This window comes from Chlamydomonas reinhardtii, chromosome 4, assembly GCF_000002595.2.
Source record: "Chlamydomonas reinhardtii strain CC-503 cw92 mt+ chromosome 4, whole genome shotgun sequence".
NCBI classification, from domain to species: Eukaryota; Viridiplantae; Chlorophyta; class Chlorophyceae; order Chlamydomonadales; family Chlamydomonadaceae; genus Chlamydomonas; species Chlamydomonas reinhardtii.
In genome coordinates, this window is record NC_057007.1 from 2886310 (window position 1) to 2901605 (window position 15296).

At 62.3% G+C, this 15296-nt stretch overlaps 1 protein-coding gene across 1 annotated transcript; it reads right to left on the bottom strand.

Moving 5' to 3' along the window:
• Positions 1 to 10: 10 nt before the first annotated feature.
• CHLRE_04g224500v5 (uncharacterized protein) lies at positions 11 to 15296 on the bottom strand. The gene is made up of 39 exons (XM_043061958.1): positions 14824 to 15296; positions 14608 to 14655; positions 14247 to 14366; positions 13793 to 13963; positions 13458 to 13535; positions 13191 to 13253; positions 12568 to 12942; positions 12113 to 12337; positions 11690 to 11829; positions 11289 to 11486; positions 10959 to 11075; positions 10713 to 10771; positions 10420 to 10542; positions 10170 to 10258; positions 9866 to 9961; positions 9536 to 9645; positions 9299 to 9371; positions 9082 to 9149; positions 8755 to 8834; positions 7721 to 7874; positions 7329 to 7444; positions 7038 to 7150; positions 6674 to 6811; positions 6343 to 6444; positions 5995 to 6059; positions 5727 to 5802; positions 5343 to 5535; positions 5058 to 5172; positions 4786 to 4888; positions 4484 to 4658; positions 4063 to 4311; positions 3780 to 3883; positions 3537 to 3596; positions 3196 to 3320; positions 2912 to 2985; positions 2408 to 2586; positions 1967 to 2125; positions 1534 to 1708; positions 11 to 1328 (listed from the first exon to the last, which is right to left on the bottom strand). The coding sequence occupies exons 1-39, from the start codon at positions 15031 to 15033 to the stop codon at positions 1174 to 1176; spliced, it is 5073 nt and encodes a 1690-aa protein (XP_042925310.1). The 5' UTR covers positions 15034 to 15296; the 3' UTR covers positions 11 to 1173.

Below are 15296 nucleotides of genomic sequence, written 5' to 3' on the forward strand. Positions count from 1 at the left end.
CCTGGTGAGCCTACGATTTGACAGTGCTTGGTTCGTGTCGAATGCCTCCGCACATAGGGATGCCCGCATCCCAAAAGCCATACGTTTTGGGGCTACATAGACGCACCCTATGGCAAAACACGTCACATGACCGCGGCCCCAACCCCCTGGCCGCTCACTCCTCAGGCGGCCCAACGCTGCATCACTAATGCACCATCATTTTTACATGGTCGCAAAACGCTATCCTACAACAGCACCACCGGCACACATAAATCCTGCCAAGTTAAAAGTCTTGCCGGGACAAGAGGCAAAGGCAAAAGGGTTCCACATGAAACCTTGTTAGCCATTCCGTCACCCCTTGCTGCTCGATCCCTAGCGCAGTATGTACCACCGCCGCGCGCAAGCGGAGCCCTGTCAGCGCCACCCCCGCCCCCAATGTCAGCCGTTCGAGAGGGACAGGCGACACATGTGAACGCTACCGCCCATACCAAACTCAAACTCAGCTTCCCAAGCGTTCACAACTGGGGGGGCCAATTAGTTGCAGCGAACCGCATACACCATATCACACAACACACGGCAAAGCGAGTCATTGCGTCGCCATGTACCGCGTACCCATCACGCACAGTTCGAAATGATCACCAATACAACAACAATGAGAACCCCCACATACTATACCCCTTGCTCCGCGCCTCCTCTCTCGTGTAAATCATTACCAGCACGCACATGGTAGTACATGAGTATCGTGCCTTTGATCATCGAAAGTAAGCCCGCCTGCTGCCTCGCCTGCTGCACTGTCTACGTCGGAAATTCTTCTAGCTTTCTTCACCTTGCTTCTTCCTCTTCCTCCTTCTCCACTTGGCGGTTGCCCCTCTACTGGAGCCCCGTCCCGCAGGCGCTCCGCAGCACGCACCTCCTTACACCAGCCCACCACGTCGTCCCCTGTGCACCGGTACCAAGGCCGCCTCAGTACCACAACCGCCTGCAACCCCATGCGCCCGCCCGGCATGCGAAAGTCAATCTTCGCACGCCACTGCGCCGGGCGCCTCCGGTCCCCCGCCCTGCTCCCACACCCCATCACCGCGCTTGTCACCCCTTGCATTCTCTGGGCTGGCAGCCCATCGCACGGGCACCATGGCATAGCAGCCTCTCGCTCCACAGCAGCCGCCCCACAGAGTAGCAGCAGACGCAGCAGCTCTAGCGCTTAAGGTGGTTCCAGTACTTCAGCGCGAGAATGGATCCCACCCGCAGAACCAGGATGTAGGCCAGCAGGATGAGCACGATCCACCAGCGCATGTAGTATTGGTAGCCGAAGCGCACCTGCAGGAACTCGTTGATGGGCATCTCCACGCCTGTTGTGGTGATGGTGATGGGGAGGGTTCGAGGCATGACTGCTGAGGAGAAGGAAGAATCGGTGAAGCGCAATGTCGAAATGGTGCATGCAGGACGTGACGGAGGTTGTGGCGGTGGTGATGCAGATGTAAGTTGTGGTGGTGGCCGCGGTGGGGGCCAGCGGGTTGGTTGGGTGGGGATGCTCGGGTTACGTACGGCACACACCTCCGTATTCAATGAGGTCCGTGTCGTTGCCCAGTTGCGACACGCCCAGCCCGTACAGGATCCAGGTGGGCGGCACCGCTCGGTTCATCCAGCGCCAGCCTTGCGGGATGTCGGGGTAGGTGATCATGAAGCCGTTGAAGACGTTGAACAGGAAGTTGAAGCCGCCGCCAAAGACCTGCAGATAGAAGGCACGTAGGCCCGGCCAGCAGCACGGAAGTGTGTCAGGTGTCAACAAGAGAACATGGGGCCGCCGGGTCCGGTTGCTTTGGACGTCATGATGGCCCCGACCCCAGCATCCGTACTGTACCCTGGCCGGTCGTGCCCCCTCTCTGCTCTTGCGCGCGACTTGTAAAAGCAGATCGCTTGCAACGCGGCCCCTTGTGCCGCCGGGCACTCCTCAGCAGCAGCTCGCAGCAGCAGTCCCCGCTCGCACCTGGGCCATGGCCTGGGAGGGCGTGATGTAGACCAGCGTCTGGCCGAAGATGGTGTAGAAGGCGATGGTCTCGAAGAACACGATGAAGTAGTACCAGAAGGCTTCGGCGGTGAGCTCAAAGCCAATGCCGAAGTACATGATGGGCACAAAGGTGCAGGCCTGGAGCGAGGGTGCAGGAGAAAGGACAAAGGAGAAAAGTGAAATGAGAAAGGTGGAGCACTAAATCGGGGCAGGGCCAGACGTACGCGCGCATGTAGACAGAAGTGTGTGCGTGTGTGTGTGCCCAAGAGCCCAACACGAATCATGGCTTGCATCTTGGAGCGCGCGTGTGCGCGGGCACATGATGACACTGCAGGACAGGGCCGAAACGCACGTCCCGCCATTCCCTCGGCACAGGTAAGGTCCCTGTTCCGCCCTTGTATCCCTCACGCGCACTCTCACCTGCACCAGCAGGTACGGCATTTCCACCAGCGCGATCGCGATGCCGTACGCAAAGGCGTCGTACATGCTCGCCGCCCGCTCGCGGTAAAACACCACACGCTCGTAGCCGACCACCGGCATCACGGACATCAGGTTGGTCATGCCCATGAAGTTCGCGGATGAGAACATGATGCCCATCACTGCGCACGGGAACAAGAAGCAACAAAACGCAGCAGTGGCAAGTCAGCTTCAGATTGGGAATACATACCTGAAATTGAAGCAAAAGCCCTGTTACGCGCTATGGACGAATCCCCAGCCCGAAGCATTTGGTTGGCGCCCATAACAACCCGGCTCGGAGTTGAGCACATGGGCATCTGCTGCGTGCCAAGCCCCAACAGCTCCCGTGGAGCCGCCCAAACGCCTCGCTGCCCATGCTCCCTCTGAACAGCATGCCCGTGCGGCACAAGAGCACTAGAAGAGAGCACGCGCGCATGCGTCCACGTGATCATCACCCGCCTCACGCACCGTTCTGCACGTTGGCGATGGTCGCGGGGCTGGGGAAGTGGCCCTCGCCCCAGTAGATGGCGAGATACACCAGACTGCGTGGCGGTGGAGCAAAAGGAGGGGAAGGAGAGAGGACGAGGAGGAAGTTAAGACAAGATTGTGTGCACGCAAAGTTTAGGGCAGTGCCAAAGAAGTAAGTGTGACAGGATGATATGGCACACATCGCAAGACGCGGGGCCCTTTCGTCGCTGGCTCGTACGACAATTGTGAGTGCTAGCCGAGGTACAAGCCTACCGCCCACCCACCTGGCCACGAACGTCATGCCTACGCGAATGAGGTTGTAGCCCGGCGAGCGCCAGTACGCCAGATTGAACTTGTGCAGCAGCACACCCGTCTGCGTCCAGAACGGCATCGCGTACTGGCTGCCGACCTGTGTGGACGAGTACGCACACGTGCGGATGGGAGTTGGCCAGGACAGGAGGCACACTAGGGTCAAGTACAGAGGAGGCTGTGTGTGGGGGAAGGGAAGCCCGAGCTACTGTAGCAAGGCATGCATGGTGGCATGTGCGGTGTGTGCAGGGCCGCGCGATCCCAGCAGGACTCTGCCGAGCGGGATAGCTAGGAACCACCAGTGCTCCTCACATACCTGGAGCGGCTGCGACGCCGCCGCACACGTGGCCACCAGCTCGTGCGCGCGCTCCACGCACTGCGGGTGAACGCAGGTAAGCTCACGTGAGAGAAGTTTGGGACATGCCGCGGAAACCGCCAGGTTGTCACGGAGGTAGTAACGATGCTAAAACACACACACACCAACCGCTCGAGGCACTGGACCCGGCCTTACTCCAGCAGCGCACACGGCTGAATCTATGGCTTGATTGACTCCGCTTACCGCCTTGGCCAGCTCTGACTTGGCGTAGTGCTCTGGCCAGTCCAGCTCCACCTTGTCCAGCACCGTGGCCATGGAGCCGCCCGTCACCTCCAGCATCCACGTGGCTGCCAGCAGGCGCAGGTGGGAGGCAGGGGAGGAGGTGAGGAAGATAGCCACGCACAAGGATGTGGGTGCCGTACACGGGGCAGAGCAGGCAGTCGGGGCGACTGGAGAAGCCACGCATACCGTACGTACGGCCAACCAGCTGGCACGGCAAGGACAGGGGAGATGCCATGCGACCCACCTGGGTTGAAGCCCGACGGCAGCGGTGGCGTGCCTGGCACCGCCATGAAGTAGTTGATGAGGTCGGCGCTGTGCAGCCCCAGCGGCCCGAAGTAGGTGGTGCGGCCGCCGCGCTGGATGAGCAGCAACTGGTCGAAGGACTCGAAGATCTCAATGCTGGGCTGGTGGATGGTCACCATCACCGTGCGGCCGTTGCGCGCCACGTTGCGAACGGCGCGCATCACGATGGCCGCGGCACGCGCGTCCAGGCCTGGACACAGGAGCACACACGAATGAAGCATGTGAGAAGGCATTCCTCTGCATGCAATTCTCTATCATTCTCAGCAACAAGTCATGGCGCTCCTTCCCAGCAGCTTGCACGGCGCCGCCCTGCCAACCTGTGGCGGTATGGGTATCCCCAGGTGGCCCGCGGCCCCACGCACCGCTGGTGGGCTCGTCCAGGAAGAGGCAGGAGGGGTTCGCGACCAGCTCCACCGCAATGGTCAGACGTTTGCGGCCCTCCGTGCTCAGGCCGCTCACGCCAGGGGAGCCGACGAGCGCGCCCAGCTGCGGCGTGAGGTCGACAATCTCCGCCACCTCCTCCACGTACGACCGGACCTTTGCGCAAATCACACAGAACAGAGAAAGGCACGCATTTAGGACTGTGCCAGACCGCATGGAGAGCGTAGGCATGGGGCTGCAAGGCCGGATGAGCAGTGACCCCTGCATGCTGAGATCGTCGCACCTGTGCATCGCTGAAGGACTGCGGCAGGCGCAGGCGCGCGCTGAAGTGCAAAGCCTCCAGCACCGTCTGTGCAGGCGTGTGGATGTCGAACTGCTCCACGTATCTGCAATCAAGGTAAGGGGAAAGAACAGAAGCGGCACCAAGTTTCAGGGCTGGCTCGCGCTGCCAATGACACCTGGTTCCGTCAATCACCTGTCATTGTAGCCGTTTTATTCTGCCGACTGGCCTCCCCCAAACCAGTGGGGCCTTTCCCTCCATCCCACCGCACGCACCCCATGACTCGGCTCCAGGCACGCGGCTCCGCCTTGTGGCCGTTCACAGTGATGGTGCCGCCGATCTCTCCCACCGTCTTGCGGCCCGCAATCACATCCATCAGCGTCGTCTTGCCTGCGCGCGCGCACGTGGCCCGCGGGATAGGATAAGGTGGAAATCTCAAGTACTCAGACCAGGCCTGCCCATGAAAGACCATGGCACTCTCATCCTTGGCGCGCACGAGTCTGATCAGCCACCGCAGCCCCTACTGCACCCATGCCCCGCCTCCCCCCCCCTGCGCTCACCCGCGCCCGAGCCGCCCATGAGCGCCAGCAGCACCCCGGGCTCGTTGAAGCCGGTGATGCCGCTCAGCAGCTGAAGCCGCTCGCGAGCCTCCAGGGGAAGGAGGCCGCCGCCAGGCTGGTCGGCGCCGGCTGGCGGCTTGTCGGGCAGCGCCGCCTCCACGTCCTTGCCCGCCGCGTGGGCGTCAACCGCCGCCTGCAGTATGCAGGTGATATTACCAACGCCGGCGTGAGGTTGCTTTCAACAACCAGGGCGCATCAAGGTATCAGGGCCTGACAGGTAATCATTGATAGCGCGCGGGGGGCGAGGTTAGCCCTTTATGAAAGGGCGGTGGTGGAGATGGTGGTGGTTGTGGTGGTGGTCGTGGTGGTGGTGGTGCCGCTCACCTGGCCGGCTGCGGCTGCGGCCTCCGCGGCCTTCCGTGCGGCGCGGCGGGAGTAGGCGGGGTTGGGCACCCAGTACCTGATGGGTAGATAAGGTTGGTCGAGGGATTGGAGGTAAGGGGCATGCGATGCGTCCAGTGCAGACCGGTAGGCCGTGCATGCACTGCCTCGAGGCGCCCATGTAGGCGGTTGTGTCCATATCTGAGCGCCTCAGCATGTTAGCAAGCACAGACTGAGGGCGGATGCCTGCTCATCAACTGCCCGCGCTCACTTGAGGTCCTGGAAGACCAGGGTGATGGGCGTGAAGGGCAGCGAGGAGGAGATGTCGATGTAGTCCTGTGCGGTGGGGAGCGTGTGCGGGGGCGCGGGTGAGGGTGGGTGAGGGTGAAGCGAATCGACGGAGATGCTGAACAATGGGGTCGGAGCGTGATTGAAGAACGAGCTGCATGGAGAAGTGAAGGAGTTACCGTATCCCTGCTCCCTTCCGCCAGCGCCCCGTGCCCGTCACGACACGCCCCCGCCGCTTACCAGTCCCCCCACCATGCCAACCATGTATCTGGTGTGCCACTTCCCTTCCAAGTCAACACAAGATCTTTCCAATGAAACTACGCCCACCCACATGGATGGCTGCCATGGATGGGGACAGCACCATCTTCGGCCCCGCCTCGCTGTCGTCGCCCTTGCCGCTGATCGGGTTATCCCCGACGGAGTCCGTTTTCACCTGTTTGGACAGAGTACGACAGTCGGTGTAAGAGCAGAAGGCGGGCCAAGCAGTATGCGGTGATAAAAGCAGAGCTTCCGCGAACTTCGTGACTTGGCCCACGCGCGCCACACCAGAATGCTAGCGAGCAGAGGCTAGGCCACGCCAGCCACGTCCCGCGTCCCGAGCCACCCCCAGCTAGCCGCGTGCCTTGCCTCCCCAAACATCCTATCAGTAGCAGTAAGCTCACAATGGCGACCGAGGTCGAGCGTGCCTGCTGTTGCTGCTGCTTCATGGACGGCGCCTTGGCAAGCGCCAGCTTCTGCATCTCGGCGTGCCGGGCCTCGGCGCGGGCGCGCGCGTTGGCCACCTCCTCCGGGTCGGGCAGCTGCGTGTGGGCATGAGCGGGCATGCAGGCGGGGTGCGGGCGAGGTTACGCGCTGTGCTCCCAGCGGCGCACCGCCGAGTCATGCAGCGACCGTGAGGGCGGAGACAAGGCGCTACCCGGGCGGCGAGCATATCGGTGCATGAGAGCTGCAGCACGGCGTGCGCGGCGCCGTGCGTCGCGGTTGGCAGCACGCCACGCGCGCGGCGTGCAGCACGCACGCACCCACCTGAGCCGCAGGCACCTCGGGGTTGAGGTAGGCCAGGCACCAGGCGGTGGCCAATGTGAACAGGATGTAAAAGCCGTTGAGGAAGCCCACGCCGATCCAGATCCACTCGCGAGCTGTTTGTACATGTTTTGAAAAGAAGGCCGAGCGAGAGGCGAGGCAGGCGCGGGTGGTTAGATAGGATTGACGCGAAGCGGGGACGGTTGGTCATGCACGAATGTGTGCAGCACGTTTTGTGACCGGAGCTGAGCTGCAGTCGCTGTGTCCCGAAACGCATCCTGCCTTAACACTCACTTGTGTAGAAGTCGAAGGACAAGAGCGCGGCGTCGCCCAGGCTCATGCCGGGCGGTCCTCCCGGTGCCGGCACGTTTTGCCACTTGGGCGAAACCATCTCGTTGATCACCAGCGCCCTGCGGACACCGGCAGGAAGCACGTGCGTTCCAGGCTTCTAGAATTCTCGTCCCATCACAAGCCACACCCTGCCACATTCCACATCCACCCGATTGCACTTGCCACGATGGCAAACGATTTGTTTGGGCTGACCCACAAACCACCAAGTGACGGGGTCACAGTGACCTTTGCGAGGGCATGCCGCGTCAGGCACATCGTGACTACCCTGTTGATAGACTCACGCCTTGTTCCAGCACCGGCACAACCAGCTGACAACACGCCCCACCCCATCTCACCGGACGGCAAAGGCATACGGGCTGATCCAGTACGCCCAGATCGCCCACGGCGGGATGGAGTAGTGCACGATGGTGAAGCCCGACGTCAGGACCAGGAAGATGAAGGTGACGCCCGTCGCCGCGTTGGAGATGACCAGGCTGGGGCAAACCACACCTGCGCACGATTAAGCAAAACACAAATGCAGGGAAGGGTTCTATAAGATGGATGCCTGGCCTTTTGTCGGGGCACGCAAGCGCTGCTATGAAAGGCTGGCTGCCAGCGGCTTGCAATGCGGCCAGAACCCGCTTGCACGTGCCCCATGGGGCTGTCACCCGAACAAAGAGCCATGACCCGAACCCACACGGGTATGACGCCGGTCTGAAGAGGGGCAAAAACGTGTCCACACGTGTTTCTCCACGCTCGCGTAGACTTAGCCTCCCTCTTTCAGGAATTAACTTATATGACATATAAGGATGCAAAAGTTTGACTCCCGTCGCATTCTGCGAGGGTGGCTGTCCCCACATTTCGCGAGGCATGCTTTCGCCAGGGTCGCACTCTTAAGCCCGGGAGCATGTTTCTAGTCTCCTTGCATGTATGTTTGATGACGGCAACAATAATTGGCATCAAAGCGCGGTAATTGCGCAGACTTGAGAAGCCTGTTCACCGCGACGTCACCGAATAGGCCGCAAACAAAATATTTGAGGTCTCTATAGTATCAAGGTGATACTTGTAGGACGCTGGTAGCTGATTCAGAGGTCGGCCTGACGACCGTCGCCGACTGTTCCAAGCTGGGCGGAACGCATCCCCCGGACGCCACGCGAGCTAGACCAGTCTAGGCCGTGTCGTCTGCCCGGGACCACGTTCGCCGTGCCTTAAATGGGTAGTGCCCGACCTATAGCCGGAGTTTGGGGACCGGACGACATAGCCAAGGCAGGTAACCAGGCTGTGCCGTTTGACCCCTCTCCCAGACCGGCGTCATACCCGTGTGACCCGAACCCGACACGGTTGGGTATCCCCGGTGGCCCGTGCGGCTGACGCGTGTACCCGCGCTCACCGAAGAAGCGGAAGAGCGATGAGATGGCCAGCGAGGCACTGATCATCACCGCGCAGAAGGTGAAGAAGTAGCCGGGTTGCCTGGAGAGAGCGGTGTAGTGGTGGTGGTGGGGTGGGTGCATGGATGGATTGCAGGATTACGGTAGCAGCAAACCGAGATTGGTAGGCAAGGAGGAATAGCAGCAGCAACAATTGGTTTGCTACAGTCGCCAGGTGTGTACGCTCCGCCTGCGCCATTCGGAGGAGGAGCATGTGCCCATGCGCGCATGCATGCTAGCTCAGAGACAGCAGCGAGGAGACGCAATCGTCCAAGTCATCCGTGGCTCACCCGTACAGTCCTATCATCCAGTACATGATGACTGAGAACACGGTGGCCTCGGCGATGGAGATGGGGAACTGCACGTGCGCAGGGCAACACGGGCAGTGGTGCGGGGTATGGCGGGTTTGCTATCAGTTGGGGACCACGCAAATGCATAAAAAAATATTCTCACTCGATGTAGAGTTCAAACCCGTTTTCATGCGCTCGGTGTTCCGGAGCGACCCACCTGCGACAGAGCCAGCGCCAAGCTCTGCGCATACGCCGGCAGGAAGGCGCTTGCGCGCTGCTTGTACCACACCCTGTGATGTGAGCAAGTGGCGGTCAGGTTCCTGCACACACTGTGTACCGCGTCCCCACTGCAGGTCTCCAACGCTCCCAGCAGGCCCATCGCACTGCCACCGCCACCATTTCCATCCACAACACCGCCGCCGCCACCAGTAACACCAAACCGCCATGCACTCACTTCTTCTGCTCCATCATGAGCGGCACCTGCATGAAGCCGCCGAAGCTCATGAACAGCACGCACATGAAGCAGGCGCCGAAGATGGTGCGGCTGGCCGGCAGGCTCACGCCCTGAGGGCAGCAGGGGAGCGGCGGCGGCAGGAGGGATGGGAGCAGGAGGGAGGGGAGCGTCAGCGGTCGGTGGGCAGCGTCAGGCAGCGGAAGCCGATGAATGGAGTGAGGGCACGGGTCATCAAGCCGCGCGGTAGGTAGCAGCTCCGTCCGCACACAGCGAGCTAGCTGGGAGTTTTGTAGCCAGGGGCTTGGCGGTGGGAGCAGCCGCCGCTCGCACCTGGTTGTAGAACAGGCTGCCCGTGATGAGGCCCAGCACCGTGACCTGCACCAGTCGGCCGCGCAGCAGCACGCGGTCGCGCAGCACCAGCGTCACCTGCAGAACCCAGGACCAAGAGCGCAACGTTTTTCATTTATGGATGTGATGATAAGCATGTTGGGATAGCTATCATGAGCCGTGTGAAGAGAATGATTGGGTGCTAGGTCGCAGGTGGCAGGCGGCGCAACAGCAAGACCGGGGCGTTTATAACGGCCACGCAACCGCGCACAGCAATGCGCAGCCCGTCTGGTTGCGTCTGCCTCACCTGCCGCCGGGTGGCGGCGCACACAGCCTCCCACGGCTTGAGCGCGAACCGCTCGCTCTTCGGAATGAGCGGCGCCGCCAGCGCGCCTCCTGCAAATCCAAATGCAGATCGAGACAATCGCACTCGATCAGCAGAGGCAGTCGCGGAGCAGCTTGCACGGCTCTAGCGGCCCGTGCAGGCAAACACACAGAAGCGTGCACGAGGATGGAGTACGGCATTGACACCATGCGGCGCCGCGCGAGCCACTCACCCCCGACGCTGCTGCTGACGGCGGTGGCGGTGCCGGCGGCGTGCGGGTCGGTGCTGTTGGATGCGAGTATGAGGTGCTGCTGCTGCTCGGCGCTCCTGTTGAGCTCCTTCACCATCGCCACGCCTGCAGCGCGGGGCCCCAATAGCGCAGTAAGCGTATCTCGTTTATCTCACTGTATGCGACGCCGCAGCGTGCGCTAGCGCCCGCAGGGCCTGCTACTTCTTCAGTAGCAAGTGCGCCAAAGCCACACTGTCGCGTTACAGGAGGCCCCTCAGCCTTCCCCAGTCCCTTACCGTGTTGGTTCTGGGTCCAGAACGCCGCCTCCATGTCCAGCAGCGGGATCAGCAGCGACCTGGCCGGGGGCAGAGCGGGGAGCGCAGCGCAGTCCAGCTAGGTGTAAGCGCGGACCCAGGCTACACAGGCACGAAGCAGCAAGGCTCCGGCACTCCCTCACCCTGCACCCGCAGGCATCAAGCAGCAAGGCTCCGGGCACTCCCTTACCCTGCACCCTGCAATGCACCCTGGAGCCCAGGACTCACTTGGCATGGAACTGAGGGCGGTGCCCCTTGTGGCTGCTGCCCTCCACGCTGGAGCGGTGCTCCGCCTTGCCCTTGCCGCTGGGGTCAGCGCCGTCCAGCGCCGCCGACCCAGTGCGGCTGCGGGCCGCGCAAACATGGGTGACGGGTCAGAGGGTACGCTCATGAGCGAGCACTACCACCGCCAACATGCAGTGTTTGCGAATCGTTGCGAGGCAGGCGCCTGTGCATTGCACAAAGCCAATGACTGCGAACATAGCAGGCATTCATACAACCGCCGATAGCAGGCAACATTACACGACCCACAACCCTCCCTACCCAGCTCCTCCCCACCTGGCCGGCACCAGGTCGACGTCCGGCGGTGGCAGGTTGAATCGCTGGCGCAGCTCGGGGCCGGCGAACTGGCGCTGCCCCAGTGGCGTGGTGATCTCCAGCAGGAAGGAGGGCACGTCCTTGCGGTCGGGGCACTCAAGGCCCAGGGAGCGGAAGTGCGGCACCACGTCAGACACGGGGCCGTGGTACAGGATACGGCTGCGGGGAGGTGGCGAAAGGAGTGGTTGTGTGGGCGGTGGCGTGGATGGACGTTCCGGGCATGACGGTTTGGTTTGGCAAGGGGTGGAAGGTGGGAGGAAGCACACATGAGCTACAAAGTGCTGTCGTACTGCTGCAAACCGCCTGACAGTGGTAAACCTCATGCTAGCGCATAACGCACATGGACTTCTTTACGACCTTACCCCTCGGTCATGAGGATGACGTCGTCGAACAGCCCAAACACCTCGGGCGGCGGCTGCAGCAGGCTGACCAGCATGGTCAGCTGCATGGACATAGTGGCCTGGCGCAGCCAGCGCACCACTGTGAACAGCGTCGCGGAGTCCTGCAGTGGTGTGGGATTTGGCGAATGTTTTGTGTGGAGTGATGGCGGCATTGGTGAAATGTAGGGCAGGCAGGTGACATGATTGGTACCGGCCAGCCAGGCAAGCGTGAGCGTCGCCAGCATCGCAACCTCACCCCCGTCCTCCAGTTGCACAAGTTTATGCACATCCACGCGGCCCTCCTCGTTCACCCTTCCCTCGTCACCAAGCCCATCCAATCCAGTACACTCTAACGTAACCCACCAGCAGCATGCAGCCCAAACTTAAAACCCTAAAACCACCCACCAGGCCTGTCGACATCTCGTCCAGCATCAACACGTTGCTGCCGCCCACCAGCAACTCCGCGGCCGTCAGGCGCTTGCGCTCGCCGCCGCTGATGCCACGCATCAGCGCATCCCCCACCAGCGTCTCGGAGCAGTGCGCCAGCCCCAGCAGGCTCATCACGATGTCCACGCGCACGTTGGTGCCCCACGCCTGACGCAGCAGTGCCTCAAACTCGTCGTGCGGCTTCTGTGGAAGCAACCACGGGCCATGATGGCGTCGCAGCACGGCCGAACCGAGGTTAAGCAACGCAGCCGCACCGACTGACGTTGCTCCAGCCCACGCCAGTAAGCCAGGCAGTCAACGGGCTACGCCGTATACCGCGCCCCCACCCAGCAAGCCATCATGCCTCCTTCCACCTCCACACCGTGCCTCCACCCCCAGAGCGTCCAAGCGCCCCAGCAGCCCCCTCCACTCACCGCCTGCTGCAGCAGCCCCTTCTCCCGGTTGCCGCGCAGGCTGCGGAACAGCCGCGCGCTCGCGGACAGCGCCTGCGGGTGCTGGCTGCCGCCGCCGCCGCCACCTCCATTTCCAGCGGCCTCGTGCCCATTCCCATGCCCGTTAGGGCCGTGCCCGTTCTGGCCGTTTGTGCTCTTAGGGGTGCCCGGGCCCGCGGTGCCGCTGTGCGCGCTGTAGCCGCTGTAGCCGCCGCCGCCGTTGGCGCCGTTCAGGCCATAGGTGGAGGCGCTCTCGACACCGCCGCCGTCGTCATGGTGGTGGAGGGTCCGCGCGGAGGCCAGACGGTGGGCCGCCACCTCTGCCGGCACGTCGATGCGCGCGCCGTGCAGCCCCACCTGCAAGGTTAGCAGCCGCAAGTGCGCAGTTTCGCCGTTGTAGGAAGGGGCACGGGCGACGGCAAACCTGAACACGCCCAGGCGGCTCGGCCTACAGGTCCCCGGGCCGCAGCAGCCGAAGCATGTTGACACCAGCCCTGCCCCGCCCCGGTCCAATCCGCCTGGTGGTAGCGCGCGATCCGCCGCGAACACACAGAAGCCACAGGGATTGCCATGGCTATACCTTATTCAGCAGCCAAGCACCGCACCTGGCAGGTGTGCGCGAAGTCCAGCGTCTCACGCACAGTGAAATTGGGGTTGTGGTTGTCGATCTGCAACGCCACCATCATCATCGAGAGCGACAGGGCGTGGGCGCGGCTTTGCACAGATAGCATGAGGCTCACGTTGCCTAGGCAAGCCCCTGCCTCTGCTCCCGAGTTTCTCATGGGATGGTGCAAACAGCCCCCTGCCTTGGCTTTGTTGCTTGGCGGGAATGCTGGAAGCAACCCGCCCCCAGCAGCAAGCTCCCCACACACCTGCTCAACGTAGCCGGCCGTGCGGCGCACGTTGAAGTCTTCCAGCGGGTGTCCGTTGTACCGGACGTCGCCAGTCAGCTGCATTCGCAACAACACCAATGCAGCAGGTCAGCAACATGGGGGCTGACGCGCCGCAACCGCAGCGTAAAGCCGATATAAGGCCGAAAGCCAGGCCCCGCTGGGAAACTGCGGCATCCCCAGCTGCTGGCACGCCGGCTGGCCGTACTCGGCCAAGCCCTTGCTGCGCCCGTTAAGAGTCACCTAACTCCATCTCAACCCACATTGCCCTACCTCGACCACCGCACCCACCGCACCCCCTTCCGCCCCCGCCTCACCCTTCCCTGCGCCGGCATGAGCCGCCCGGTGAGCGCGCGCATGAAGCTGGACTTGCCGCAGGAGGGCGGCCCCAGCAGCAGCGTGAGGCGGCCAGGCACCAGCCGGCCCTGGAGGTCGTTCAGGATGGTCAGCGGCTTGGCCTCCCGCTCGTTGTGCACGCCAAACAGCTTCTGTGGAAGCGGCACGACCAGAATGAAGATGGGAGAGTGGAGCCGGGGAGCGAGGCGTGTGAAAATACACGTGAGACAAGCACTGACAGGAGGCATAATGGATCTGGAAAGAAAAGCAAAAGGCGTTAGTGACATGCAGCGAGGAACATGTTCACACGCCATGTCGAGGCAGGTGTCGCTTCCAACTCCGTCCCAACCCTGTCTCAACCCTGTCCCAGCCCGCCCCAAGCTGTCCCCGCACGACACACGCACACACGCAGGCGGGGACAACACCCGCACGCACCCGCAGGAAGGTCAGCGGCACATTGGCGACTGTGGGGATGGACGCCGACCCCACCAGCGCCTCCGTATCGATGCGCAGATTGCGGTAATCGACCGTCACTGACGGCAGCACCACACCCGCCTGCAGCCAGCGGCCACGAGGCCAAGCAGGAGGAACCTCAGCAGCAGGCGTCTCAGAGGCGGGGCTGGAATCCATGAGTTGGCCGACGTGGATGCTGTGGTTTGTCGGGTTTTGCGCCTGGTTGTTTGTCCATGTGGGGGCTACTACGGTAGGTAGAGTCGCGCCCCATCGATTCGTGGAGCCATATCGACAGCTATATGGTAGCCGCAGTGCCATACCAAGCGGCCGTACCAACACGCACCTCTTGCAACAGCCGCGTGAGCTTGGTGAAGAAGGTGTCGTCATGCGACTGTGTGACAAAGTGCAGATGCGTCGGTCAATCAAAGCGTGCTGTGTTTGACCAGCCGCAGGTCCTTCAAACACAAGGTTTCTTGCCGTCTGCACAGTCGCAACTTGCAGCCGGCGTGGACGCCTGCAACACCCCCAAACCCCACCCCGCACCCTGCAGCTCCCGCACCGTGTGCTCCATCAGCCGCGCCGCAAGCTCCCTGCGCCGCTGTACAGACAGATGCCCACGGCTGCTCTCCAGCTCATGACGGATAGCTGCCAGCAGCTTCGCGTCGGCATGGTTGGTGCCGGCGCCGTGCGCTCCCGGCGCTTGTCGGGCCGTCGGCGACGCAGGAACAGTATTGGCCAAACCCGGCGCCGTGTTCTGGGCCGATGACATCTGCACCTGACCTGGAAGCTGCTGAACGTTTGTCACAGGCTGCTCCGGGCTATCGACAACGTGCCCGGCCGCAGAGGCCATGCCGAGCCCCTCGCCGGCCGGCACTATTCGGCGTGGAGACCGCACAGTGAATAGCGCTGACACTCAGCAGTCAAATTGTGGCTCGCTTGCAAAGGCCTGCTTCTGCCGTGAGCTCGCTTACAAACGAATGTTCTGTATCGGTACGCTTTGACGCTCTCAGCGGCTCCTGATGCAATTGATAT